A 27675-nucleotide genomic window follows, 5' to 3' on the forward strand; every position below is an offset into this window, starting at 1 on the left:
TGAAGGCATGACCCTCGAAGCTTGTCAGAACCGGGGAAGAGTTTACATTGCAGGGGAGGGAGAATGAGCAAAGCTGGGGAGGTAAAATTTGAGGGGGGGGTGTATCCCCCATAGGAAGATAGCAGGTCAAGGACAACAGGAAAAGCTCATCCTTGCCAGACACAGGATCAGACCAATTGGCATTTGCCATAGCTCTAGAGAGCTAAGGTAGGACACCGCTTTTTTAAGAAAAATATATATAAAAAAAAAAAAACCTGGCAATGCGAGCCTTTCTCTGCATACTTTGTTGTACTACCTACTTCTACTGGAAAAGAGAGAAGGGGAGGGGAGAGAGAGAGGGGGAGAGAGAGAGGGAGGGGAATACAGGTGTGGGGATGTGAAGGGTGGGAAAGGGGAGTATGCACAAAGGAGGGCTCCACACTCTCCCTCAAACCCCTCACCCGTTCCCACTCCACCTTTCCCTCCACTCATCCTTTTTTGCGGATTCTTCTCACAAGTTTTCCTCTGTCTTACACATAGCGGGCACTCAATATAACACATGCCCTTCCCAGTGACCTGTCCTGCTGGAAACTCCTCCATGAGGTAACTTCTGTTGGGAGGGGACCAGGGGCATCATATCTGCAGGTGCAGCCTCTTCCTGCAGTTCTACCACCAACTTGGGGCTTTTCCAACATAAACACTGCAGGGGCAAAGCAGGGGGTGGCTTCCTTTCTCAACACTGCAGTTCTCAAGGTTGCCCTTGACCCAGCCCTACATGTAGCAGCCCCTCAGGGGCTGGGTGGATGGGTGGCTGCTTCTGCATTTCAGGAATTTTCAGGTTTGCCCAGGTCGGTAGGTGGGCCTTGAGAAGGACTGGTGGGAAAGAGCTCGTACTACATCGATTCAAGGTTGTCCTTAGACCTGCCAGGTTGACCTTGGCGACAGAAAGGTGACACCCGACAAGCATCCCCTGTATTGGCTTTCTGGATATGGGGAGGGGAAATCTCCTTTTCCAGGATGGGTTATGTTGCCCCCTGGGGATGGGACCTCTCTGCAGTGACTGAAGAGGCGCCCCTGCTGATTTCTGCTGTGTCACTCCCTTGAGAGGGACGTGTGAAGCTGTTCAGGTGTTTAGCGGAGGGAGATGAAACCAAGGAGTTTGGGTTTTCAGGCACAGGGGATAAAGGAGGGGAAGGGATAAAGGGTACCAAGGATTGCCCTGCACCTTCTCGCCATCTGAGCTGGGTTTCCCGTATCCTGTTTGGCCCCAGGCATTTTATAGAAGAACAAAGTGGTCGATACTCCCGAGGGGGCATAAAACCACGTCCGTGATAATACCAGCCACCGATTCGGCGCCAAGGGGAGTCCTCGGTGGCTGGGTCACGTGCAGACATTGTCGCCCGGGTCTAGACTGGTGTAAGCCGCCAGGCAGTGCGACTGGTTTCCGAAGGAAAGACTCACTGGGGGCTGGCGGGTCCGCCTCCTACACCTCCCACCCGTTCCGAACCCCGGATCCGGGCTGCCGCCCTGGGTGGGTTTGGCAATCGTCCTGCTTGAGGTGGTTCAGGCCGCCCACAGGGAGCACAGCCCGGCAGTCACGAGCCGGGGCTGCCGGCTGGGCTGGCCTGGAAGGAGAGGGACGGGCCGGAACTGCAACCGCAGGGGCTGGGAGCGCGGAGGGGGCGGCAGGTGCAGGAGCAGAGAGGCGGGGCGGAGCTGGGCAGAGTCGCCGACTCTCAGGCGTCCCGGAGTGACCTTCCCCCACCCAGCCAGGGCCTGGAAGGGGTGGACCTGCGGCGGAAGGAGGCCGGGAGCGCACGAGAGGGACCGGATCTGGACAGCCGGGCCGGGGTCCCCGAGCGTCTGCCGGGCGCCGGGCGACGCAGGTGCCAGGCACCTCACTAAAGAAAGGGCGAGTATGCGCCCAGCCCGGAGCGAGGAGGGGGCTGCGCGCTGCTGCCCGCGCGCCGCTCGCCGTTCCCTCGGCCCCTCTCCGCGCCCCCGCTCTCCAGCCCGCCCCTCACGCCGCCGCCCCGGCTCCTTTGTGCCGGCCCCGCGCCCTCCCCTTCGGGCCCTAGGCCCCGCCCCTTCCGCGCCGGCGATTGGCCCGCCGGGCCGCTAGTGGGCGGGGCGCCCGACCGCCTAGGCGCGGTATATAGTAAAGGTAGGGCGTGCGCTCTCAGCCAATTTCTCGGCTCGTGGCTGGCCCAAGAGTCCTGGGCCCGCAGCCCGTTTGTCCGTCCTCTTGCCTCTGACTTTCTCCTGTCCCCTGCCTGTCTCTGCAGAGGTCACAGGAGGTGGGGGCCGAGCACGCGTCCCCGGCGGCAGCGGGAGCGGCAGCTGCGGGTTCGTGGAGCCCCCGAACCCCCCACGGGCAAGAGGAGCGCGTGGCGGACCAAAGAGAGCCCGCGAGCGGCCGTGAGCCCACCAATAGGTGCGGGGCTCGGAGCCGCCCAGTGTGCGCGGTCCCTCCCTCCTCTCTCCGCCCCCGCCCCCGCCGCCGCCTCCCCCTCCTGCCTCTGCTCCTCCACCGCGCGTCTGGCACTTTGAGAGCCGCAGCGGCAGCGGCGGTTGCAGCCTGCGGAGAGCCAGGCCGGGGACGCCGACCGGCAGCCGGGGAGGACGCGAGGGCGCACGCCGCAGTCTCCCACCCTCAGTCCCCGCGGCAGCTGCTGACCCGCCACCATGGCCCGCGGGAAAGCCAAGGAGGAGGGCAGCTGGAAGAAATTCATCTGGAACTCGGAGAAGAAGGAGTTTTTGGGCAGAACCGGTGGCAGTTGGTGTAAGTACGGGTCCGCAGCTCTCGCTCCTAGCGCCTTGTCTTTCCTGGTAGGCGCGTCCCCTGCGCAGGCTCTGCGGACCACTCCGCACGCTGCGCGCTGGAGAGGACGGAGGGGGTCGGGTGGTGAGCGCTGCTCAGATTGCGCCGGCCTGGGCTTGTCATCCTGTGCGGAATGCGGAGTCCCCGGGCTAGACGCGGGGTGGGGATAGGAGCGCGCCAGGCGGAGAGTTATGTATATTTTAGCGGTCTTGGTAATTTGCAGTCTATCGGAGCGTCGCTTGAGCTCTTCCGTCCTGGGAATGGTCAGGCTGTGGGAGACTAGATATGCTTCTCCCTATAGTCTATGTCCCAAGTCCTTAAAGATGAGATCTGAGGCTCTGAGAGAACCGCATGAGGGTAATCGGATCGAATGCAGGCGAGGTTGTGTATTATAGCAGCTTTCTTCTAGTCTAAGTATGTACCTCAAAAGGCGGGTGTGGGAGGGCGGCGGTGATGGTGGCAGAATCCATACACTGCAGTATTTCGTAGCGATGCCCAGAGTTTCCCCCGATGACCTACTCTGGAGTCATCACAGCCCAGAAATGTCCCAGGAAGCTCCATGTCAGGACTTCGTCTCTGAGCCTTGGCCCCAAAACATGGCAAAGTCTGGTTGTTTTCAATGTCTACAGAGAGATGCAGAATCAGTAGCTTGGGTTGATTACGGTGAAGGGTTAGTGTAAGAAATAAATAGCACAAAGGCAGAAGCAGGTTATCTTATAAGATTTTGGGCAGCCTGTTGCTTGGCTGGATAGACTTTTTTTTTTCCCCCATTGAAAATTAGATACCTTACTTGTCTTCCACCTCTCCACACGGGAAGGGTGACATTTTTTTTTAAGGTCATTTTGAAGGGCAGAGTTGTAGGCAAATCGGTAAGAGTCGTGACTGCTGGGGAGAGAGAGAGAGAGGGAGGGAACTCCCCCCTCCTGCATCACTGCCCCCTCCTTCTTCTCTAATATCATCATCACCATCATCATATCATAGACACCACTAGCACCACCACTGCAGCCACTAAGGGAGCCCTGGGTAGGTGCCGATGTGGTGCTCCTGATTGGAAGGCTCTGTGAGCATCGGCAGGAGAATGAGTCAGGGAAATAATGCTTGGCTGACATTTTGAAATGGAAGAAGCTGGAATATACGATTTTTGTAGAGAAAAAAAAAAAAAAATGCAGCCTGTAGTGGGTCTCTTTGATTGAAAAGTAAAGGGTTAATAATGCATCACATTTCAAGGTTAGTCAAGGTGAAACCTCATCCCATACCTGTGCTGAGAAGCATAGATGTCCCTGAGCCATGTTAAATGTAGGTCTTTAAAGGCATGGCTTTTAGCTTGTATTCTATATTTTGTTTTGGGAAGACTCTCTTCTTCAGTGGGATTACTGCCATCATTTCTCATGCAGAAAGATAGCTCTCTGTGTATTCTTAATGTGGAAGGGAAAGCCTGAAGAACTCTGGGTGTTTTGTAGGGCGAACAGCTCCTGGCCTGGGCCATCTCCCAGCAACTCCTGGTAACTCGAGTGAGGCCTGAGGGGTGCACTGCCGAATGGGGCCTCTTCTCCCAGATTCACTGGAGGTTCCTACCACGATGATCTGACCCCAGCCTCGTCATGGGCCAGGGGCTGCATTGACCCCAGCCATATTGTAAAATTTGCCCTCTAGTGTTTTTCCCTCTCATAAAATGTCTTTCCTTCCTCATTCCATTTCCAGAATAATATTTGTTTTAGAGGGTAAGGCAGTATGGAACGACTTGTTTTGTAAGCTGACATTTTATAAGGCAACACCTCCATATGAGAGAGAGAGAGTGTGTTGATATTTGTGTCTTGATACCACATACAGCAAAGTGTCAATACACTGACTAATGAATGCAGACATCAGGACTGGTGCTCTTGTCTCATCTTTCCTTCCATTTTCCAAGATACTGGGTTAAAAAATCCGGTTTTTATTTTGCATTAATAGTTTACTCCTTTCTGGCAATGTAAGAAATGACAGAGCCTCTTGCAGGCAGAGAGAGTGGCAGCAGCTGTGTCTCCTATGGAGAAAATGCCACCTTTCTAGTACTGGGCCCAACGTGGATGCCCTTGGGACCAGGGCAGGTTGCCCTTGGTTCAGTTCTGCTTGTAGGTAGATTTTCACCAAGATGGACGCAGGAGCCTCGCCTGTCACCTGCTGGAGAAAGCGCAGCACACAAATCACCTGGTGCTTTCTACCTTTTTATTAAGTTAATACAGGCGTTGGTAGGTTTTTATATCTACTGCTGGGCCCAGATGCCATTTTCCCTTCTGCCTGTGACCTTCTGAAGGGTACTCGTTCTTTGTTTGTTTGCTTCCTAACTGGAAAACCTTTATATTACTTGTAGTTTTTAAAAGGAAGAAATATTGCTTCAAAGGAAAAAAGCATCTCTAAAGTTTACCCTCTGTGCCACCCTGGCTGGTTGGTACAGTATGCCCAGCTTTTGTTTCTGAGCCTGTGTGTCGGTGAGCCCACTGCATAGGCCCTGCCACACCTGCGTCGTCCACTCTAACCAAGTGACCTCACAGCACCAACGGGGGAAACTGTGCCAAGTAATGTCTCCGAGCGAAAGAGAAGAATCCCCCACTGCCCTTAGCGTATAGTGTCAGGCAGATAGGAAAGGCTGTTTCTCCTTCAATTTAATCAGCGTGCTTGCAGAATGAGTTGTTTTTCCATGATCATATTTGTATTTTAAATCGTAGCCTCAATTATGTACCTCCTCATATTGTTAGAATTAGGTATCTGGAGTCCAAGGAATGAGTATAAAAATGCTTCCGTGGTTAGGCTGAGAGCGCCAAGATGAGGTGAGGGCAGCAAAAAAGAGGATACAACAGTTCTCTTTCTGACCGTGTTATACCAACTCTTGTACCTCTTAGGAGCATTCACTGGAAAATTTTTCCAGATCTCTTGACGTCACAGCCTTGCCATTTGCCTACTGCTGCCTGGATACAGAATGCAGCACTTAACCCTTGTCCTGCGGGGAAGCACTGATTGAGTTGGGTAGCTATAGTTCTGGATTGTACAGTCTTTTCATTTTTCCTTATCTTTGCTTGTGTCTTTGCCCTTTTCCTTCTTTTTTTTTTTTAATAGAGGAGAAAAAGGATTAAGCATTTTGGTGTGGTTTTATGTGTGTTTTGCTTGTTTTAACAACTCTAGAGTATGATTTCCCCTGAACTATTTATTTATTTGCTGATAGAAAAGTTGAGCTTTTAAATGTACGGAGAAGGCAAACCTGGCCGATTCCAGCCACAGTGAACCCACTCCCTCCTGACCTCCTTCCCTCCCTCCCTCCCTCCCTCACACACACACACACACACACACACACACACACACACTCTCTCTCTCTCTCTCTCTCTCTCTCTCTTACACTTCTTTTCAATGATGCTTTTGTTCTGTTGCTTTCTCCCAAGGACCCCAGCATGTAATGCAGGAGATCTGAGCGTTTTGAGAAGTAAGCTACAGCTTCCTTGTGCAGTCATGTTTCAGATTTGATAACCCTACAGTTCACTGTTCCCACTGCTGCCTTCACATTGAGTGGCTGGCACAGGGCTGCCCGGTGGTGCCTAGTACAGCCTGTTACTATGCGGCTAATTGGGGAGATAATCCCTGTAAACCAGTAACTGATAGCCTCATTCCAGTCCATGGGCTTCTCGGTTTGTTATTTATTTATTTTTTTTTGGCTTTTGCAGCTCTTTCAGCCTCCATTCTGTTGTCCTGTGAGCTAGGGGGAGAAGAAAATGCCGCTTATCAAGTCAGTCCTTAGTCTGAGTCTAGTCAGAAGATGAAATAAAAATGTGCTTGCCATTTTTACTATAGCAGTTCCTTCCTTCCTTTTTTTTTTTTTGTCTTGTTTGGTGCCCCTGAAAGGAAAGACAATGTGCTTGGTCAGGAGAGCTTCACTGGGTTTCTCAGCGTTCATTGCTCTTTCTCAGCATAAAAACTCACAGGTGTTTGAATGTTTGGAGAAGCAGCAGAGCCTGGATTGTAGTATTGAAACGTCAAAGGATAAGCAAAGAAAACATCAGTCTCTAAGGAAGTATGTTGTCATATTTGAAATGCATTGCATAAGCACACAAACACAGCCCTAGATTTTATTGATGATCTTCAGGACATTTTTTTTTTTTAATGAACATTTATTTATTTATTTATTTTTTGGCTGTTTGGGTCCTCGCTGCGCGGGCTTTCTCTAGTTGCAGCAAGCGGGGGCTACTATTTGTTGCGGTGCTCGGGCTTCTCATTGTGGTGGCTTCTCGTTGCAGAGCACGGGCTCTAAGCACGGGCTCTAAGCACGTGGGCTTCAGTAGTTGTGGCTCGCGGGCTCCAGAGCGCAGGCTCAGTAGTTGTGGCGCACGGGCTTAGTTGCTCCGCGGCATGTGGGATCTTCCCAGACCAGGGATCGAACCCGTGTCCCCTGCGTTGGCAGGCGGATTCTTAACCACTGCGCCACCAGGGAAGTCCTGTGACATTTTGTTTCGAATTTAGGGAATAAAATTGTTTCCTATAAAGAACCTTAGTTCTAATTGAGGATTCGTCCTACCCGCAACACACATGCACTATAATGGAGGGCTGCCCATCCCCCCGTTTTTACCCTACAGTCTGGGAATGAGATGCACTCTCTTGCTCAGTGTTGGAAAAGGAAGCTCCGAAGACACAGCTCGGAGGGGAAGCCAGGAAGGAAATCCATTCGTCCCTGGGAAGGTTTGCCTTGCATTCTGAGCACGTGACTGCCTCATAGCCTTTTTGTTTCTGTCTGTTCTCCTTGCAGTTAAGATCCTTCTGTTCTACGTAATATTTTATGGCTGCCTGGCCGGCATCTTCATCGGAACCATTCAAGTGATGCTGCTCACCATCAGTGAATTTAAGCCCACGTATCAGGACCGAGTGGCTCCACCAGGTAAGATGAACGTGAATAAGTTCAGTGCTTCCGGAGGTAAAAGGAGCGTCACTTTTTCAATTGAGAAAACATTCTTCTGAAAATTGTCTGTCATGTGGTCTTAAACCCAGCCTGGGAAGGAAAAATCAGGACTTCTGTCCGTTGCAGCCAGCTCTCCTACCTGCACTGCAGGCAAAGCTCCTAGGGTTGCAGACATCTTATTTGCCCAGCTCTGCTGGGAGCGAGAAGAGCCCTGGTCCTCTACCCAGCCTGCCACTCACCGCCTCTGTGACTCCCAACCACGGCCTTGCTCTCCTCGTCCCTCCCACCCAAGGGCTTGGTTAGTGGGATCATTATGGGGCCTTTCCAGCTCTCATGCACATTTTTCACTTGCTTGAGGGGCCTACGACTCAGATAAACCCTATAAAAAACCACTTTGGCTCCCATTTTTAAAGGTTAATTTATTTTTAGGGATGATGAGAAGCTCTGAAATGGCCACCTGCTCCCAGGAAGAGGAGCCCCTGACTTCAGGGGTCCATTCTTCTACCCGCTATTGACGGGCAACTTGACCTTGAACAAAGGCACTCTCTCTTTTCACTTCTCAGTATATATGCCTGTTTGTTTAATAGGAGTCTTATTTATTGGCTTTCTGGGCCCCCTTTGCAGGTTCACTGTCTCCTTTAGCTCTGAAAACTTGGGGCGACAAAGAGGTTATCATAGAGAAATGTAAACTGCCGCATGAGTGCCCTGCGGCGATGTGGGTGCTGTCACTGTCGAGTGACTTGCCCTGTACGCACGCATGTCCACGCTGGTCACTAAACCCTGGGGAGACCCATTGCCCTCATGCCTGACGCTGACAGAAGGACGAGACAGCAGCCACAGCCGATTGTTCTGTTTGTGATTGTGCTGTCTGGCTCATCTAGAAGTCACTGTCAGGACCTGGAGAGAGGAAATGTTGCATAACTTCCGGGTTCTCACATTGTCAGTGACCTTGAGGCTGCCTGCCGCTGGGGGTGGTAATGACGTGTCCCCTCTACACTTTCCCTGGGCAACGGTTTAGTAACAGCTGTATTGAGGTGACATTCTTGAGGCTGTCTTCATGGGACTGAGCAGCCTTGATCAGGTGCGGCCGCCAGTCATGGCCTTGTCGTGTCCACCTCCTCCTTGGGCATGAGAAAGTCTCTCGGAAGAAAATCTTCAGAATATGGAGATGGAAAACACTGGTTTCTAGCCCCAAGTCAAGTAGGCCTCTACTGTAAGAAAACCCCTAAATATTTCCAGATAAATTTAGATCTAGGGGATTTTGGAAGGGAAAAAAGAGAACATGTACGTATATAAAATGACTGCTTAATAATCCCCAGTTTCCAGCAACTGTTTCCTAAAAGAGGTGGGTCTATGGAAAGGTTGAAGCCAGAATTCTGGTTTGTACAGTGAAATGTAGGATCTTAAGTAAACATGTTGGACTCTGGCTTTTGTGAGAGTAAAGCATGGTGTGTCTTTTCATGTTCACTTTTTTTTTTTTAATTAATTAAATAATTTATTTATTTTTGGCTGCGTTGGGTCTTCGTTGCGGTGCGCGGGCTTCTCATTGCAGTGGTTTCTCTTTTTTTTTTAATTTATTTTTTAATTAATTTATTTATTTATTTATATTTATGGCTGTGTTGGGTCTTTGTTGCTGCACGTGGACTTTCTCTAATTGCGTTGAGTGTGGGCTTCTCTTCGCTGCGGTGCGTGGACTTCTTATTGTGGTGGCTTCTCTTGTTGCAGAGCACAGGCTCTAGGCACGTGGGCTTCAGTAGTTGTGGCACATGGGCTCGGTAGTTGTGGCTCGCGGGCTCTAGAGCGCAGGCTCAGTAGTGGTGGCGCACGGGCTTAGTTGCTCTGCGGTGTGTGGGATCTTCCCAGACCAGGGCTCGAACCCGTGTCCCCTGCATTGGCAGGCGGATTCTTAACCACTGTGCCACCAGGGATGTCCTTCATGTTCACTTCTGCTAGAGTTTTTATGGTAGCATTAGTCATAATTTAAATTTGTGTAGACCTTTTATTTTTTGCCATTTAAAAGCTAATTTTCAATCATGATGCCGTTGTCTAATAATTCTTATACTCGAAGTCAAAGGTGACCCCAAAGTCAAGCATTTTCTTTAATTTCCTAGATTTAAAAACTAGTCCTTGACTATATAATCTTTGGGGAGTCAGTCTCTTTTAATAAAATTAAAAATATTCTTCATGTTCTTTGCAGAAAGGGAAGTTTCACTTTCAAAAAGAAATAGCCAGAGAGCTGGACCTTTTACGTAAGGGCTTGTAAATGACCTTGCCTGGAAACTCTACTGGCCGAGGTGCCTTCTCTCCGTTTCCCTCCCTCCCCTTCCTTCCAGCCCTATATTCAGTGTCCTCACAGCAGTTGGACTGACCTGACCAACCGTCACTCCTCCAAAGGAATGCTGGTGGCTCATCTTGGAAATATGCATTCCTGTCCTTTGGTCTGAGTCACAGGAAAAGTGCTTCCTCAGTCCTCCATCCTCCCTGCCCTGTCCCTTGGGTTCTTTGTCACTTCTCTGTCTCTCCTTTTCATCATCCCCTCACCCATCACCTTGCCAGGGGAGTCTAGGCCAAGCTCCCTTTTACCGTTGCCTTTCCAAGGGACATGGCATTAATTTGAAAATGATAGTGGCCTTTGAACCAGGAGGCCAGGTCGGCAGAGCACTTGCTGCCAAGAAGGGCAGCCCGTGGACTCTTCCCTGAGTGCTCTGAGGGACCCTCCTGAGCCCTCCTCCTGGCATCTTTCAGAGCAGATCTTAAGAATTTGTATTTTTGGTAGGCAGTAACTATTCCTTCAGGCCACAAACTGAAGGAATATATGGAAGGATGCCCTGGCAATTTTTTGACTTCAACTTAATATCTCTAAGCCTCTATTTTCATGACAGTTAAAGGGAGAAAAGTGTATATTTAAGTCAAGTGGACCTAGTGAGTGTGAAAGAGCTGGTCTATCATTTAAAGATATAAAGACTTATTAATGCTATTATTAGATAAACTTGAGTCATGAATACAGACCTGGCCAGACTGGGTTTTGACTGCCCTTTTCACACTGGAATACCTAGTAATCAGATCTCTTCTAAATAACATGTGTGAATGTGGCCAAATTAAGCAGTGGCAATTGTGCAGTACATTTGGGTCGATATGTCCGTAACAATGGACAAGATGCTGGGCTAAACACAAAAGTCTCAGAGTAAGGACTAAATCATCAAACGGAAGAAAAATGTAAGAAAAAAATGAATGACATGTACGGTTTCTTGCCCTGAGCAGTGGTGGCCATTACTGCTTATAATGTCTTACAAAGTTGCGTTGCTATGAGATATTGGAACAGATCTGCCTACTCAACCTGGAAGGCAAGGGCTACTGAGATTTTATGTTGAAACATATTAATTTACTATTTTTGTGGGTCAAAAATGGTTACGTGTTGGCAATTTCACGTTGCCTAACCTAAATATGAAAGCAGCCCCTGAGGTCCTAAGCCACGACACATAGGTTCCCAGTAAAATTGACCTGAGAATGACAAACAGGGGCTGTGGAGCTGGACACAGTCCCACCATTCTACATAGTACTTAACTTCACTAAGCCTCAATTTTCTGATCTATAAAATGGGAATAATACCTGTAAGGGTTAAAAGAGATGATAAATGTATGTAAAGTGAACAATACTTTATAGTTGCAAACCTAGTGGCATTAGGTGGCATTATTAACAGCAACCTCTATTTTTTTTTTTTTAAATTTATTTATGTTTTATTTATTTTTTGGCTGCATTGGGTCTTCGTTGCTGCGTGCAGGCTTTCTCTAGTTGAGGGGAGGCAGGGCTACTCTTTGTTGCGGTGTGTGGGCTTCTCATTGCGGTGGCTTCTCTTGTTGCGGAGCACGGGCTCTAGGCGCACGGGCTTCAGTAGTTGTGGCTCACGGGCTCTAGAGCACAGGCTCAGTAGTTGTGGCACACGGGTTTAGTTGCTCCGTGGCATGTGGAATCTTCCTGGAACAGGGATCGAACCCGTGTCCCCTGCATTGGCAGGCGGATTCTTAACCACTGCGCCACCAGGAAAGCCCACCTCTATTTTTATAGCCCTACCATTTCACTGGAAGCAGCAGTTTCTTCTTTTTGGATATTGAATTCAGTATTTCCAGGCTTTGGATGATAGAGATGCTTTGACACTTAGATGATATAACACTTAAGATTTTCATGAAGGTAATAGAATCTTAGCTTTCCATGAAAAGTGTTCGGGAGAAGTTGGGTTAGGAAACATGTTTTAAGAAAAATGTTCACGTGACATTGTGTTGCTTCTGCTATCTCTCCATCTAAAATACCCACATGTGTTGGGTTAGCCCCTGCCAAGCTTTCCTCCCTGGGGGACCCTCTTAGGAAAGTCCTCAACGGTTGGTCAGTGGCATCTCTTCTCACCATGTTAACGGTGTTGGATCTGGAGAGAGACATGGTTGTCAGCATGCTGGAGAGGGCAGGAGGCACTCGAGCGTGCCCGCTCCCACACACAGTCACGCCCACGAGGCCCCGTCCCTGGTTTGACCCTGCACTTTTTGCTGCCTGGCCAGTGGTGTAATGGAAAAGTCTCCTCTTCCATCCCTGCTGCCCCACCCCACTCCATGCTCACGGAGCCACAGTGGGATGAACCAAAGTGTGTGTGTCAGGGGGTCCAGGGAGATTCCCAGCTGCCTTACTTCCTGGTAAGCAGGTATGAATACGTGGACTCTTCTCTTCCTTGTTAAGTTGTGGACAGGATTTTTGTTTTGCTTTGAAGTAAAGATGGCTCAGTGCAGGAAGAATTCATTTTTAAAGGGTCATATTTACCATGAGATGGTAACCAGCATCAAGGCGGAAGAATAAACAGGGTGGGAAGACCGGCAGCCCACACTGCCACCACCAGCAGACTCCGTTTCATCTTGATTGGGAGAGGGAAACATCTTGTCTTCAAATCCATTAAGGTAGAAGGCATTGTAATTCCAATCTCATCGTATTGGGTTGGCCAAAAAAGTTCATTTGGGTTTTTCCGTAACATCTTTGAGAAGTCATCATATCAAGCTCAGAATTGCTTAATTTTTTTTTTTTCAAGCTACATTACACCCATGTTACTCTCTTTCACTTAAATTTCAAAGGGGGAATTGGACATATTTGGCTTCCTTATGCTTCAGAGGAATTTTTCCTTTAAAGTGCCAGCAAGGTGTTTTTCAGCTATTTCGTTAGATCCCATTGATCTGTGAGCTGACACGATAAATATGTGACGCCCTCCAGGCCCGCCTGGCGCTCGGTTCCCTCTCCTCTCCTCCCTCCCTCAGATGGGTCCTGCCAACCTACTCCCAGAGTTTAAGGCTGTGGATGAGCTGGCATTGGTGGCGCTAGGATTTCTGGAAGCTACTGCCCAGAGTTGTAGTTTGGTAAAGGGTGAGAGCAGAAAACTCCAAGTTCCCTTCCTCAGTGAGCCTCGCTGTTTGGCCTCCACAGCTCACCCACTACTTCATGTCTAAAGACAAGGGTACAACTAATAAGTCAGCTCGGGTACACAGGAAGTCTACTAATTAACTTAAAACTGTTCTTGGAGCCACACAAAAAATGTGTCTTCGTTCATACGCTGATTTTAGATGAGTGAGCAGAGCAGAGCCCTGTGATGAATAGGACCAGGTAATAAATTTCATGCAGAGATGGGGGTGGGTGTAGGGGGAGATGGATCTGTGAAGCTTCACGTAGGGTTTTTCCGCTGCGCTCACTTGAGGGAAGGGCTCGGGGAGGACGGCAGTGGAAAGAGCACCAGCCTCACGGCCTCCATGTCTATCTCCTTGTCTGTGGTAAAATACCTTGGGTTGCACTTGATGTCTGTGCTTGTTCAGTGCTCTCATTCTAGTGATCTCAGGACTCCAGAGCGTATCTGACACAGACAAGACGAGAGGGAAGTTGGGGAGATGAAGGGGAGCGGGCAGGTGTCACCTAGTGACTTCCGACCAGAAAAGTATCTTTCCCCACATACACACATGAATAGACATCATCGAATATCCTGGATAACATGGTGTCTTGTTTTGGGATAGTACTGGTCACCTAGCAAATTTTATATCTCAAGTCAAAATACTATGTGTGCTTCTTCTTCAGTTTGGCCTTGGATAGAAAAGCATAATTAACATAAAATAGTAGGATTTGACTATTTATATTTTCCCATTATAAAAGGGGTTGTCATTTATCTTCTTGGGAACAAGCACAATAATGAGCTATACAAAATATCGAAGATATGTCCCTGTGAAATTCTGTGCACATCTAAGGTAGAGCCCCTGAACTAAATAATTCTGCTCACCTGAAGATGATCATACAACTCCAGGAAAAAAAATCTGATGATAAAGGGTGATTCCATAAACAGAGAAGGGCCTTCAACCAGTGTGCATGGCATTTAGCTTAGGAGAAAAGATTTCCATACACTAAGTGTTGTTGAACATCCAAATAGGCTGTAGAGAAAGTCCAGCAACCCATCTTTCTAAGACTTTTCTTCAAAAAGAGCAGCTTCTTGAGGGTTTGGGAGGGTAGATGTGACCCTGCCTGGAGGTAGGGGGGTTGACGTCAGCTGATCCCAGGCCACAGTCAAAAGCTGAACCTGAGGCAGAAGGTGAGGCTTAGGCTACCGGTTTCCAGAAGGCACAGTGGCACCTTTTTTCCTGTGCTCTCCCTGTATTTTATTAGGGAAATTGATATTAATCATGCCGAGGTAAAATAAAAATTAAAAACAACAATCAAAACCCATAAATATCTTAGTGGCACTTGAAGGGGTAAAATTTGTGTGTGTTTGTGTGTGTGTGTGTGTGTGTATGTATGTGTGTATATATATATATATGTGTACCTAGAAATGTATGACTGTGTGTATAAAATCACACACACCCAGCTTTTTTTTTTTTAATTGAAAATTACTTTTCCACTTGGAATGTGCAGGAGACACATGATATATATGTATTGTATTGTGTGCATGGCTACCTTTATAAGCATTTCTTTGCCTCCTGGAGGTTTCTGTGGAAAATGATACCTATTTAGAGTATTTGGCCTAGTGATTTATTGGATGTAGTAAATGACAGGTACAAGCAGCTGTGCTTTGGGATTCCCTTTGAGTAACTGTTAGAAGGTTAAAATGAATGCATTCTAGTTTAAGTACTTCAGACTCACAAGTAGATGGAGAAATTATAAGCCTGCTACATTATAAACCTAATTGGAAGCAAAATACTTCTTTCTTAATGAAAAGCCTTTCTTTCCTCTTTCCTTTCCCTCCCTCTTTTACTTGCCCTGACCCCTCCTGCAATGAACACCTACTAAAGCCGAAGATTGAGTGTTTTCCTTATTTGTTTCTCAGGAGATGGGGAACCAAGGAGAGGCCAGTGTAACTCAAAAGCAAATGCAAAGCCAAAGGGTTTTTGTTTGTTTGTTTGTTTAATTATTATGTTAACTTCAAATCTTAACGTTAAGCTGACATACTCATGAAAAACCAAATATTAAAATTTCACATATCCAGATTCTCATTTCAATCCTTTCAGGTGGCTTTATTTGATAATAATCAATCTGTAATTTAAGGCAAATGGTCAGATCAGGGCAAAGCTGTACAGAGCCCAGCGTGGTTAATGTCAGTTCAAGTTCAGAAGACTGGAGAAGCAAAAGGTTAGATCTGTTTCCTGGAATATAATTTGAAACTACGAGCTAGTGATTGGGTGTTCTGCTATCTTTGGCCTCTGGGAGTTACCACTGCAAACAAAGCTCGTCCTTATCCAGAGCTGTAACTAACTGACTGTAAGGAGTGGGCAGTGTGGAGAGGGACAGCTGAAAGTATCTGACCTAGTGTGAAAACAACTAATGAGAAGGCCAGTCGGCAAGATGGGATTTGTGTGTCCTTGGAGAGGGTCAGGCTTGAGGAATTTGCCTGTGGACTCAAGATAATAAAGAAGTTGCCAAATCCAATCCTAATCCTTTCTATCCCTTCTTTCCAGTAGTCTGATAATGTGAAGTAAATGGTTTAAAGGATTTAGATATCAGGTCAAGGGTCCTTCATCTGCCTCTTGTAAGTATCTAATTGCTTTAAGGAAATGACTAGGACTTTTCCTAATGGTTTAGAGAAAGTCTCTGATCATCAGAGCTTTTAAGATTATCCAGAATAGAACCTTCCGGGGGATTGATCATAGCTTCCAGGAAGAGGAATTCTCAGGTCTGCAGGTTCTGGACAAAGAAAAGAGAGGAGGCAGAGATGGTGGGTGAAAGAGTGAGGGACCTTCAGAAATGTGAGGAGGGGCTGAAGGGCATACCAAGGAGGCAACGGCCACCCTGGACTGTGGGGTGGCCTCCTGGATATTTGTGTATTATTTACGTACGTGCTCCATAGGTGAGGGTTTAGCGAGAGAAGCTGATTGCATGACCTCAACCCAAATGGTTCATGCTTTTCTGGAAGCAACATTTAGATCAGAAGTTAGGTATCTTAAAAGGATAGTCACTAAGGCTTATATTAGTTCTGCGATCCTTCAGAGATTCCAGGGGGAAACTTTACAGAAGAGAGCGAGACACGGCCGAGCTCCCTGGCTTGACCCATCATTCCTGGGCTCCCTTTGCCAAGGTTGTATGTCACTGAAAATGCAAAGGATGGGGCAGAGACTTTGGCCCAAGGTCTAATCCAGCTGGGCAAGTCACAGGATTGTTAAGACCCAACGCTTAACTGTCCATTTCACCTCTTGCATTCTCAGTTTCACCAGTTTCTGATGCTTCTCTGTCCAGAACACAGTAGAGATTCTTCAGGTGTGCTTGATCTGCTTTTCTCTCATGTGGTAACATATAGGCTTGACAGGGCTTAGATCATATGCCAAACTCTCTGAAGGGTTTGGGCTCTTGGAAACTGGTAGACACAAGACCAACTGTGTATAACATTTTTCTGGGCCAGTGGGTACCATTGTGCATGTAATAATAATATCTATATTTCCATTAGTCTGCTGAAGAATTCACTCACTAGCAGTACCCTTTTGGTAGTAAAGGGCCCACAGCACTGAGTGAAAGGAGCTAATGCCTGGGGTCTCCCACATGTCACCTGGTCTCTTTAATAGTGGAGACCCTGCACTTGGCATTGGGGAGGGGATGAAAAGCACGCCGCAGAATCCCACCTCCTCTCGTTGCTCTCCTTTTCTCTCTGGGAGAATCTGAGAGGTACATCACTCGTCCTCGCACACACATCCAGGAGATACAACAGCCACTGGAAGAGGGATGCAGAAGCGGCCAGAAAGTGAGAGGCGGACTGCTGGGGAGGAGAGCTGAAGCCAGGCCAGAGGGAACACTTGGCCTGTGTGACCCTCACCTTGCCATTTAGGTCCTACCGTGTTTACTCTCAGTGTGACCTTCTAGGGTCACTTTCCTCTTTTTAACCTGTTGGGTGAGATGCTCCAAATCTCACACCAGGCTCACTGACGTTCTGTTAGCGTTTTGTTTTTTGCTGCGTCACCTGCTCTGCAGATGGACCATGGCTGGCATGACTGACTCATCACACTGATGTCCCTGCCGGCAGCCAGCCGGTCCTTCCCCACCTTCTTCCTACCTGAAGATGAGGCGAGGCTGCCCTTTGGCTTCTGCCGGTTGCTCTCATCTTCTTCACCCTTCATCTGTCTACCGCTCTCCTGCCTTCTCCTTCCCAAGCCTGCAAACGCGGTATAACCCTGCGCACATAGATCTTCTCTTAGTCCATTTCTGCCCACCACCCTCGCCACCAGGTTCGAGGCAAACCTCCTGCCTGACAAATTCAAAGGCATTTGCCTCTGAGTTCTCTGGCTGCCCTGTGCGCTGCGGCCCCTCGCATGTGAATGTCCCTCAAAGCCCTGTTCTCTCCTGACTCCAGGGTTATTCTGGGAGAACATACCATCCCCGAGTTCTGTTAAACCTCTGGCTCTGGGCCTGTCTCTGCACTTCCCCAGGTCCAAGCAAGTCACCTTGACTTAAATGTCTTGTTTACAACCCAAACCAGCGATGACCCTCTTTCCCAGACATTCCGCATTTCAGCCCGGGAAGCCCTATTTACCCTACTAGCTCAGGCAGGAAATCCCAGTGAAAGCTTCTACTCACCTCTGTTTATTTTACTTTGTTTATGTTTGCACGTATCTATCATCTTTATCACGTGGCCTCTTTGTACCATAAATAATCACAGTGCCAGGTTTCTAACTAAATAATGTAGAAAAACATTTTTTTAGGGTATATTTAAATTGCTTAAGTCATACAGTTTTCTACGGTTTGTGAGCATCATAAAAAAAATGTTTTAATTGTAGTAACCTTTATTTTTAACTGAAGATTTTCTGCTGCTTCCTCTCTGACTCATTTCCATCACTGCTGACAGCTTTTTCCCCCTGAAATTCTTCAGGTTCTCCATCACCCTTTCTGAGATGATTCTTAACGTCACTTGTAGTTTGTCTCGGGCACCCTCTCTGCCTGACTCCAGACCCTCACGTTCCTTGTCTTCATCTCCCATCGTCTCCATTCCTCTAGGGAACTGCAAGCACAGAAGAACTTGCCCATTCAGCCCTCTGAGCTGCCCCCCCCTCCCCTCATTATTTCACTACTTTTGAAGCTCAAAGCCATCCTTAATGACGAGAAAAAATGACAGCCATTTAGCCCAGGCCCTACTGAAGGCTGGTCTCACTCTGGCCATCACTTCCACTTTGATTAGGTCATTATCTTCATACCCACGTCATAATTGCCACCCTCAGGGTCTAATTCTCTAAAGCAGTGGTTCTCAAACCAAGGGTGCTTAAGGATCTCTTCAAGCTTGTTAAGCAGAGATTCCCAAGTCCCACCCTTAGAGATGGGGATTTGGCAGGGCCGGAGTGGAGTCTGCAGTCTGTGAGGCTGCATGTTTAACCAGCCCCTAGGTGAGCGATGGAGGGACCCTGAAAGACTGTGATGATGAGGCGCCTTTCCTGCCCAACACAAAGAGGGCGGGTCTGGGAGTGGGGATTCAAACAGGGTTGCCAGATGAGCGAGTAAAAATACAGGAGGCCCAATTAAATTTGAACTTCAGATAAACCATGAATAATTTATGTACGTATGTCCTGAATTTTACACGAGAGATGCTTACATAAAAAATTTTTCATGGTTTATCTGAAATTCAAATTTAACCATGCATTTTATATTTTATCTGGCCGTCCTGGAATAGAATGCCGTTGTGATTGACTCTCCACCCACTATCTTGGATATAGTGTTGTGTAGTGTTGTTCAAATATCTATTTAGGAAGTCTTGTGAATGACAGAGGCTTTTAGAAGTTAAAGAATCTAAAAAGTCCATTAAAGAGTGGAAATCCAAGGTACACATACTTTGGTTTTTACCCTGGCTGGCACTTGACTTGCTCAGAATAACCCCTTACGTTTGGAATGGAAAGCAGGAGTAGTAACTGCACATAAATTCCATATTCCTCCAGTTTAGGTTAAAAGATCCAAAGAAATGTCTCTACTGAGTAGTCTTGAGTCTGTAGCATTTTCAGTGGTCATAAGTGAATTGATTAAAAGGAGTATGGAAGACGATGTCTGTGCTCGGTCTTACGTGCAGTTCGGAAAGGGAAAGCCACCTGCGTGAGATGCTTGCTAGCAGTGCACAAGGGAGGAATGGAAAGATAGCAGGCTTCAGAGTACCACGTGCTTGGGTTAGAATTCCGGTTCCACCACTTCCTCTGTGACCTTGGGCCAGGTACTTCACCTTTCTGTGCAAGAAGTGTTTTCATTCATAAAAAAACAGATACGCTTATCATGAAACGTTGCTGGGGAACTTAAATGACATCTGATATCAAGACATAGTCATTGGCACTTAGGTATTTAACCTAAATGCCAGAGGAAGGATTTCCCAGGAGAGAGAATTTAAACCATTCTTTTTAGTCAGCTGGGATTAGCGAAGTACGTTTTATACGTGGAGAGTCAGCTTTTGAAGTATCTTGGTCGACTACCTTCCCACTCATGATTTTCTCTGTGTTTTTCTAACTTTCTACCTGCTCTAGGATTAACACAGATCCCTCAGATCCAAAAGACTGAAATTGCCTTTCGTCCTAATGATCCCAAGAGCTATGAGGCATACGTGCTGAACATAGTTCGGTTCCTGGAGAAGTACAAAGATTCGGCCCAGAAGGATGATATGATTTTTGAAGATTGTGGCAGTAAGTAGACATATTTTGGATGTTTGTGGTTGGTTAATTCTGATTTCCTGTTTCTATTTGTTACTTAATGATTGAAAGATACTCCTGAAATAATTAAAAGATTGAACTCTGGCCACACTGAGAGGATAGTTTTTTTGTTTTTTGTTTTTTTTAAAGCAGAAACACTTTATGGGTTAGGCTTGGATACAGTGAAATAAACAGTATAGCCTCAAGTATTACTTTTACCTGTATTTGAAAGGTGTCTTACTTTAGAACACTCCCAAATATCTCTGTTTTTACTACGCAGACTCAAAGACCACAGTTACAGATTTGATTCTCTTACATCCACTGATTTTGAGAAATACAGTTGCTTATATTTCCAGATTTCTGCCCCCCCTCCCTCCCCGCCAAACCCCTGGCCCCTACAGAAGAGTTCACAGGACCTTCTGTCACCAAAATGAACCTTTGGTGTGATTAGCTATAACCACACTGATACTGATGGAGGAGGGTTTATGGTCAGGGTACATTTGAGAGACCCTGGCCGGGATGGATAATGAAATATGTCTTAGGCAGCTGATCATATAGATAAGGGAATGACTGATGAATGTAAACAGTGGCTCTTAGTTTCATTAAGCCATTGACGGGAACACACATCCTCCTCCTTGCTACCTGGAGTGTGAATTTCCCAGCCTTGTTGTCATGCCTACCAAAACAAGATGCCACTCTGAGTTACCAGGTGATACCAGTTTTTCTGATCCCGTTCAAGCATTTATCACCTCCAGTTCTTTAAATGGCAGACCGTTGTGTAATATGGGGTGAATTGCCATTTTAAGTCATTTTGAAAAGATTTAGTAATTTAAATTTAGTAATTTAAAAGAAACTCTTTCACTAAATTTTGCTCATTAGAATTTAAATGAATCTTACTTTGTAGTAATTAAAAGGCCCGTATGATAGATAATTAGAGTGAATCACTTCTCAGGAGATGGACTGAATTGAGGCACTTTACTATTTGAAGGGAAAATAGTTAATTTGTGGACTTAAAAGTATATAATTTATGGTATTTGCATGGTACTTGCATCCATTTCCTGCAGGATGCTTTGTTTTAACTTTGAATTCTGTTCTCATTTATTCTTTCTCTGGCTTTGAAATAAAAAATGCAACAATACAGTTTCTCAGTTGAACAAATGCTTACAAGAACTCAGTGTTAAAAGATAAAAACTCAAAAAAAAATTTTTTTTAAACCTTGAATGGTGGTTGAAAAGGAAAAACAATTTTTTCCTACTCCCTTTTTACTGTTTAACATGTTAATTAAGGCATAGCTCCGAGGAATCCCAACCATGAAACTTCCAGTTCTGAAAATTATTGGCAGTCCTTTTGTGTTCTAATTATAACGTCCCTGTTATTGAGCTGAGCTGATGTCGACCTGTGCAAACGATGCTACTCATGAAGAGAGATCCAGTTTCCTTTCAGTCTTCTAATTAGTGGAGTCCTCCATTATTTAAAGAAAGAAATATCGGCAGAGACCAAACATCATGTGCTGCTCATCGAGCGCTGTGAAGCTTTGGTACTGGCTATTGCTTTTGGTAAAATACCTTTTTAAGGTCAGTGGAGAGATGAGAGATGGCTTGCTGGAAATCCTTTCTTAATTCAGGTGATATAATACATTAAGTGCAGGATAGCCCTGTCTTAGAATAAGTCATCGTGACAAGGAAGAGAGCCCTGTCCTTTCTCAGTGGTGCTCAGGGAATTGTTGGTACAATGGGAAAATGGCATTTGCATTTTCAGATGTGCCCAGCGAACTCAAAGAGCGAGGAGAATTTAACAACGAAAGAGGAGAGCGAAAAGTCTGCAGGTTCAAGCTTGAATGGTTGGGAAATTGCTCTGGAATAAATGATGAAACTTACGGCTACAAAGAGGGCAAACCATGTGTCATTATAAAGCTCAACCGAGTTTTGGGCTTCAAACCTAAGGCAAGTAATATTTTAAATTATAAAATTTAGATGAGCCATTCACAATTCGATGTAGTCCTTAATTGGTATGAAAAGAGACCCTAACAGACGTTTAAAGGATACCCAGTGACAGTTTTGAAGCCTGATCACTTAGAGTAACACTGAAAACCTCTGTGGCCACCTTGGAATTCTTAGGGTTAGGTCATTAATCTCATTTCCTAAAGTTAGAGAAATTCTGTGTGGCAAAGCCAAATTCTGAAGTAAGTCCTGTGGCCCTGTTCTGGATTTCTATAATGTAATTCTATAACGTAAACTCTTTGAAAGTAAAAAAGAGAAAAAGATATCTTTAAATTTAAAACCTACCTGCATGTACAGTCATACTCAGGTTTTGGTACTCTAGGAGCCACAGTATTTAAAAAAAAAAAAATATCCGGTAATCTGAAATAATTATCTGGTCATCAGAAAAAATGTTTTTTTGTTTTTTTCTGAAGATTTCGTTGCAAAATTAGAAGTTGAATACTGTCTAGGTTGAACTTTTATAACCATGCCATTGGCTTTTGCCATTATTGCAACTTATAATGGGTAAATACTACTAGAGATCATCGAAAAATTGCAAATTGCCTTTGCTCACCATTTGGTGGGATGGTAGCAATTCTTTAAAATTAGAAGAAAAAATTGTATGGGTGTATTTCTGTTTTTATAAGACTGCTTATTTCATTCTCTCCCCCAGCTCATGAAGTAAAAAATGCTGTCCTTTTCTCTTAAGCATGGATTCTTACAGAAGATTTCTCCCATTTGCTCATGAGAGCATTGCCATTAAGAGGGTAGTTTTTGGTTCTGATAGGAATTGACTGCGATATACAGTTATATGAACAAACTTACTTCGTTTCTGGAATCTGGCTCTTTTGTTCATTAACTTTCTATTATATGCTCTTTATTTCCACAATGCTTGTTACCCATGAATAATATTTTCAAAAGAAAATCAATGTAGAGATGAAAAGTTTTATTAACATAACTGAAGGATACATCAAAACTCCTTTACTGCCACCAGAGGCAAAAATGGATGAGTGGGTGCATCGATATTTATTTGCTTGGCTGGCTTGTTGGATCTCCTACAGAAATTAATGTACCTCTCAACAGAATTTTAATCTTCTTTCCACTTAGACTAGGAGGTAATCGAAGGCAAATGGTGAGAGCCATTATGTCACACTTAGAGCTGATATTCCTATTGCTAGGAAACTCTTCACCAAGATAAACAAGCTATTTGGCAACGAAAGGAATTGGTGCAGTGTATCCAAAGGACTAATCGTGATCTTTGCTCTCTGAATCCCTCACTTTTGATAATTCCTTTTCATAGACATTGAATGATATTTGTCCCCCACAGAGTCTGTTGTGATTCACATCTCTTCCCATATTTATAAAGATATTCTGTTAAAGTAATGAATTCAGCTACTCTTTCTTTTCAGTCGTCTTTTTTTTTTTTTTTTTCCTTTGGATTCCCCTTGGTTATCCATTGCCACTTTCTGATTCAGCCCCGCATCCCAAATCCCCAACTCTTTTGTTGTTGGAATTACAGAGATTGCAGTACTCTGCATCTCACTTGATGTGCCCATTCCCTCACTCCCTGAGGATAGATTCTGGTAACTTCTTTATCAATATGTATTTTCTCTTCATATTTTTCAAGAGAAATCTATTGCTGGCAGAAAGTTCCAAGAATCAAATCTAGATGATCATTTTCTTATATTCCAAAACAAAGAGTAGTACGAAAAATAGTCCTTTACTGATATAGAGAATTGTCCATTTTATCTGACTTTGATTAGGCTACGTACGTGTTACATCTCATGTCAGGGCTCACATACTCTGCTGATGTGAGTAGGCAATTGACTGTCTGTCTTCCAGGGGGTAGATGTCCGTCACACTTCTGAGATGGATTTGAGCCAGGGATCTAGGAAGGCAGGCCCTGGATATTTCACTACAGCAGTAATTTTCAATGTGTACTATGGGTCCCTTCGATGGAGTCACCCCTTCACAAGACCCCTTCATTGAGGGCAATGCCACTTTTATCTATTTTACATGCTGGACTTGCCTAACAAAACTGGGACTTAAATGACAGGGCCTCCACTGGAGATTTGAAAAAAGGGAAAAAAAAAAAAAAAAAAGGAAAGCTTACTTGAAGAAGGCATGCTTGAGGGAGAAGGATGGCATTATTTATTCATGGCTTGGGAGGAAAGCCCAAGTTTTATAAAAACAGAAATGTCAACCAACCTTTCCATCTAATTATAATCTTAGCAAATGAGAAGAGAGCATTATTTCTGAGTTGGCTCTTATTTTTCAGTGTCCTTGAATAAAGCTTATAATGGGTTGCCATTAGAAGTTCCATTTAGTATTGGGCTGCATCACAGCTTAGCTCCTTTTGTGTTCTAATTATAACGTCCCTGTTATTGAGCTGAGCTGATGTCGACCTGTGCAAATGATGCTACTCATGAAGAGAGTTTAATTGTAGTGGTCCAGTTTAATTGTAGTGCTCACAAAACTTGGGCATTTATTTTCAAGAAAATCACAGCATGACCTTTCCTAGATTGGTTAGGAGAGTCATTCATTCTGCTGTCCTCAAGTGTTTGTTTGGTTATTATTTCAATTGACCAAAGTGTACTTGTTTGGGCTACAAGCTAGTTTTATTTTTCAGAAGTTAAAGGAATTATTTACAAACTTATTGACCAACATGGGTTTTATTTTTAGCCTCCCAAGAATGAGTCCTTGGAGACTTACCCAGTGATGAAGTATAATCCATACGTCCTGCCTGTTCTGTGCACTGGCAAGGTAAGGAGACCTTTGGAGTTACTGAGGGTGGGGCAGGAGAGAGGGGAGAATGAATGAGATTGTTTTAAATGAGAGGTAAAACTTTAACATGGGAAATAAGAAGCACTGCTTCCAGGAATCAGTCTCAGCCGATTGCATTGTAGCTACACTGGGTAAAACTTCTTAAAAGAACAGAAATATGTAACAAGAATAAAAACATCTATCAGTTTCTGCACTGGAACAAGAAACTGAAATATCTGAATTTAATCAGTTGGAATATTGGTTTACAGAACTGAGAGGTGAACTAGCCCACATAAGTGCTTCTCTGGCTCACATGGTGTGTTAAAAACTTGAGGCCAACGTTTTTGTGTTTTTTTTTTAATTGACAATTTTACATTGAAAAATTGCTTCTGGCTTTTCTTTAAAAAAAATATTGAAATATTAAGGCAACCATCAATGTGTATTCCCTTTAAATCTGAAGACAGGTACCTGATGGATTGTTTTAGAGAGAGAAGCAGAATAAAGAAAGGGAAATCTCCAAACAGTTCAAATTTATGTTGGCACCAAGAAAGGAAATGGACACAAGAAAATGAAAGGCAAATAGTTAAACTTTTGGAGGTAATGTCATTGAAAATATCCACTGGGCCAACACTGAAGAGCTTCCTTCAGTGCTGGCCCTATTTCTAGGAGGTTGTGTTGGCTTGAAGAAAGGCTTAGTTGGCTTTTGCTGCAGTTTCCCGTTTGTACAATGAGGAGAGCCTCCTTTTAGTGACCATTTCTCAAGGCTACTAAGGGTTAGGCTGAGTGTGTCTTCTCCTCTCGTGGGAGATGTGGTACCCGCATCCTCCAATGGTCAGTGCTCACCTCCTCCCGCGAGGGGCTTGAGCTGGCATGTCAGCGGGTGACCGATTTCCTCCAGCACTAGCTAGCAGACTGCTTTGTGGGATTGAGAGTCTCATGTGTATGTGAGTACAAATAGTCACCCAGGACATGAGCTGTGAAAATCTCGTTTCCTCTCTGGTTTCCAGCGAGACGAAGATAAGGAGAAAATTGGAACCGTGGAGTATTTTGGACTGGGCAGCTATCCTGGTTTCCCGCTGCAGTATTACCCCTACTACGGCAAGCTCCTGCAGCCCAAGTACCTGCAGCCCCTGCTGGCTGTACAGTTCACCAACCTCACCATGGACACGGAGATCCGCATAGAGTGTAAGGCGTATGGTGAGAACATTGGGTACAGTGAGAAAGACCGTTTTCAGGGACGCTTTGACGTAAAAATTGAAGTTAAGAGCTGATCACAAGCACAAATCTTTCCCACTAGCCATTTAAAAAAGTTTAAAAAGATACAAAAACCTACTAGTCTTGAACAAACCGTAATACGTATGGGACCTACACTTAATCTATATGCTTTACACTAGCTTTCTGCATTTAATAGGTTAGAATGTAAATTTAAAGTGTAGCAATAGCAACAAAATATTTATTCTACTGTAAATGACAAAAGAAAAATAAAAATTGAGCCTTGGGACGTGCCCATTTTTACTGTAAATTATGATTCCATAACTAACTGACTTATAGTAAGCAGTGTTTCTGGCCCCTAAGTATTGCTGCCTTGTGTATTTTATTTAGTGTACAGTACTCTCGGTGCACACACTCTGGTCATTTTTCAAGCCATGTTTTATCGTATCTGTTTTCTACTTAACGTGAGCAAAAAGTTAGTTTGCTGTCCAAGGTGTAAATATTCAATGGGAATAAAACTGGCATGGTACTTTATTTTTCCTTTTTTGGGTTTGGCTCTTTCAAAGATGATAATGGCCCATCAATGAGCATTTTTAACACACTCCATAGTCTTTCCCTGTGGTGTTTGTTAGGTCTTTATTATTATTATTTTTTCCTGGGTCTGGGTTGGGGGGTGGGGTGGGCTGTTATGGGGGAACTGCCCTTTAAATTTTAAGTGACACTACAGAAACACACACAAAGGTGATGGGTTGTGTCGTGCTTTGTACTCAGTGCTGTCCTGACTTCTCTCCCCCTGTCCTCCAGTCTGTTCTGAAGCTGTGTATGAGATCTGGAGCGCCCGTCACTTTGGCTAGTGATAGGGCTGATTAATTTGCTTTGTACATTTTCTTTCACTTTCCTTTTTTCCTTTCTCTGGAGGCATCACCTGCTGGTGCTGTGTCTTTATGAATGTTTTGACCATTTTCATGGTGGAAGAATTTTATATTTATGCAGTTGTACAATTTTATTTTTTTCTGCGAGAAAAAGTGTAATGTATGAAATAAACCAAAGTCACTTGTTTGAAAATAAATCTTTATTTTGGACTTTATGAAAAGCAATGCAGTACCCCATAGACTGGTGTTAAATGTTGTCTGCAGTGCAAAATCCATGTTCTAACATGTCATAATTGCCAGGAGTACAGTGCTCTTGTCGATCTTGTGTTCAGTCGGGTTAAAACAATGGACAATAAAAGAATGAACACATCCCTCGTGTGTGTGATGCACTAGTGTCTAAACACCGCAACCTGTGACTTCTTTACTTTCTACACTGCTAGTTATCCAAGATCTTGAAGAAATACTGAACCTGAAAGACAGACAAACACGTGATTTCATTAGTTCACATGGAAGTCCAGCCTTTTCTATCCAACAGAGGCCAAGAGCTGGGTCAGGACTCACTCTGGACACCAAGGTGCACACCCCTTCCCAGTGAGACAACCAGGTCAATGGGAGGCAGAGGCGCCATCAGCGAAGTTTTAAAGTTCAAGTTTAGAAATATTTTGCAGGGATACTCAGTTTAGAAAACATGAAATTTTGGTTCCTGCTAGCACTTCACAAGATATGGTTGTTAGTAGTTCAGTTTAAAAAAAAAGAAATGAGGTTAGCAATCAAAAAATGGACAGAAGAACTAAATACACATTTCCCCAAAGAAAACATACAGATGGCCAAGAGGCACATGAAAAGCTGCTCAGCATCTCTAATCATTAGAGAAATGCAAATCAAAACTACAATGAGGTATCACCTCACACCAGTCAGAATGGCCATCCTTAAAAAGTCTACAAATAGCAAATGCTGCAGAGGGTGTGGAGAAAAGGGAACCCTCCTG

The 27675-nt window shown here is 45.1% G+C and overlaps 2 protein-coding genes across 3 annotated transcripts in view; one reads left to right on the plus strand and one right to left on the minus strand.

Annotated features, from left to right (window-relative positions):
• The first annotated feature begins 2188 nt into the window (after positions 1–2188).
• ATP1B1 (ATPase Na+/K+ transporting subunit beta 1) lies at positions 2189–27056 on the plus strand. Its single transcript, XM_059935855.1, has 6 exons — positions 2189–2761; positions 7569–7697; positions 19700–19855; positions 21620–21804; positions 24523–24603; positions 25611–27056. Exons 1-6 carry the CDS (start codon positions 2665–2667, stop codon positions 25872–25874), a joined length of 912 nt encoding a protein of 303 aa, XP_059791838.1. The 5' UTR covers positions 2189–2664; the 3' UTR covers positions 25875–27056.
• Positions 26870–27675, minus strand: part of NME7 (NME/NM23 family member 7) — a 244646-nt gene continuing 243840 nt past the window's right edge. For both annotated transcript variants that reach the window (XM_059935841.1, XM_059935832.1), the window contains one exon: positions 26870–27156. In XM_059935841.1, coding sequence (XP_059791824.1) covers positions 27124–27156 — 33 coding nt within the window. In that variant the 3' untranslated portion in view covers positions 26870–27123. The remainder of the gene's footprint in view (positions 27157–27675) is intronic.

This window comes from Balaenoptera ricei, chromosome 1, assembly GCF_028023285.1.
Source record: "Balaenoptera ricei isolate mBalRic1 chromosome 1, mBalRic1.hap2, whole genome shotgun sequence".
In the NCBI taxonomy this organism is placed as follows: Eukaryota; Metazoa; Chordata; class Mammalia; order Artiodactyla; family Balaenopteridae; genus Balaenoptera; species Balaenoptera ricei.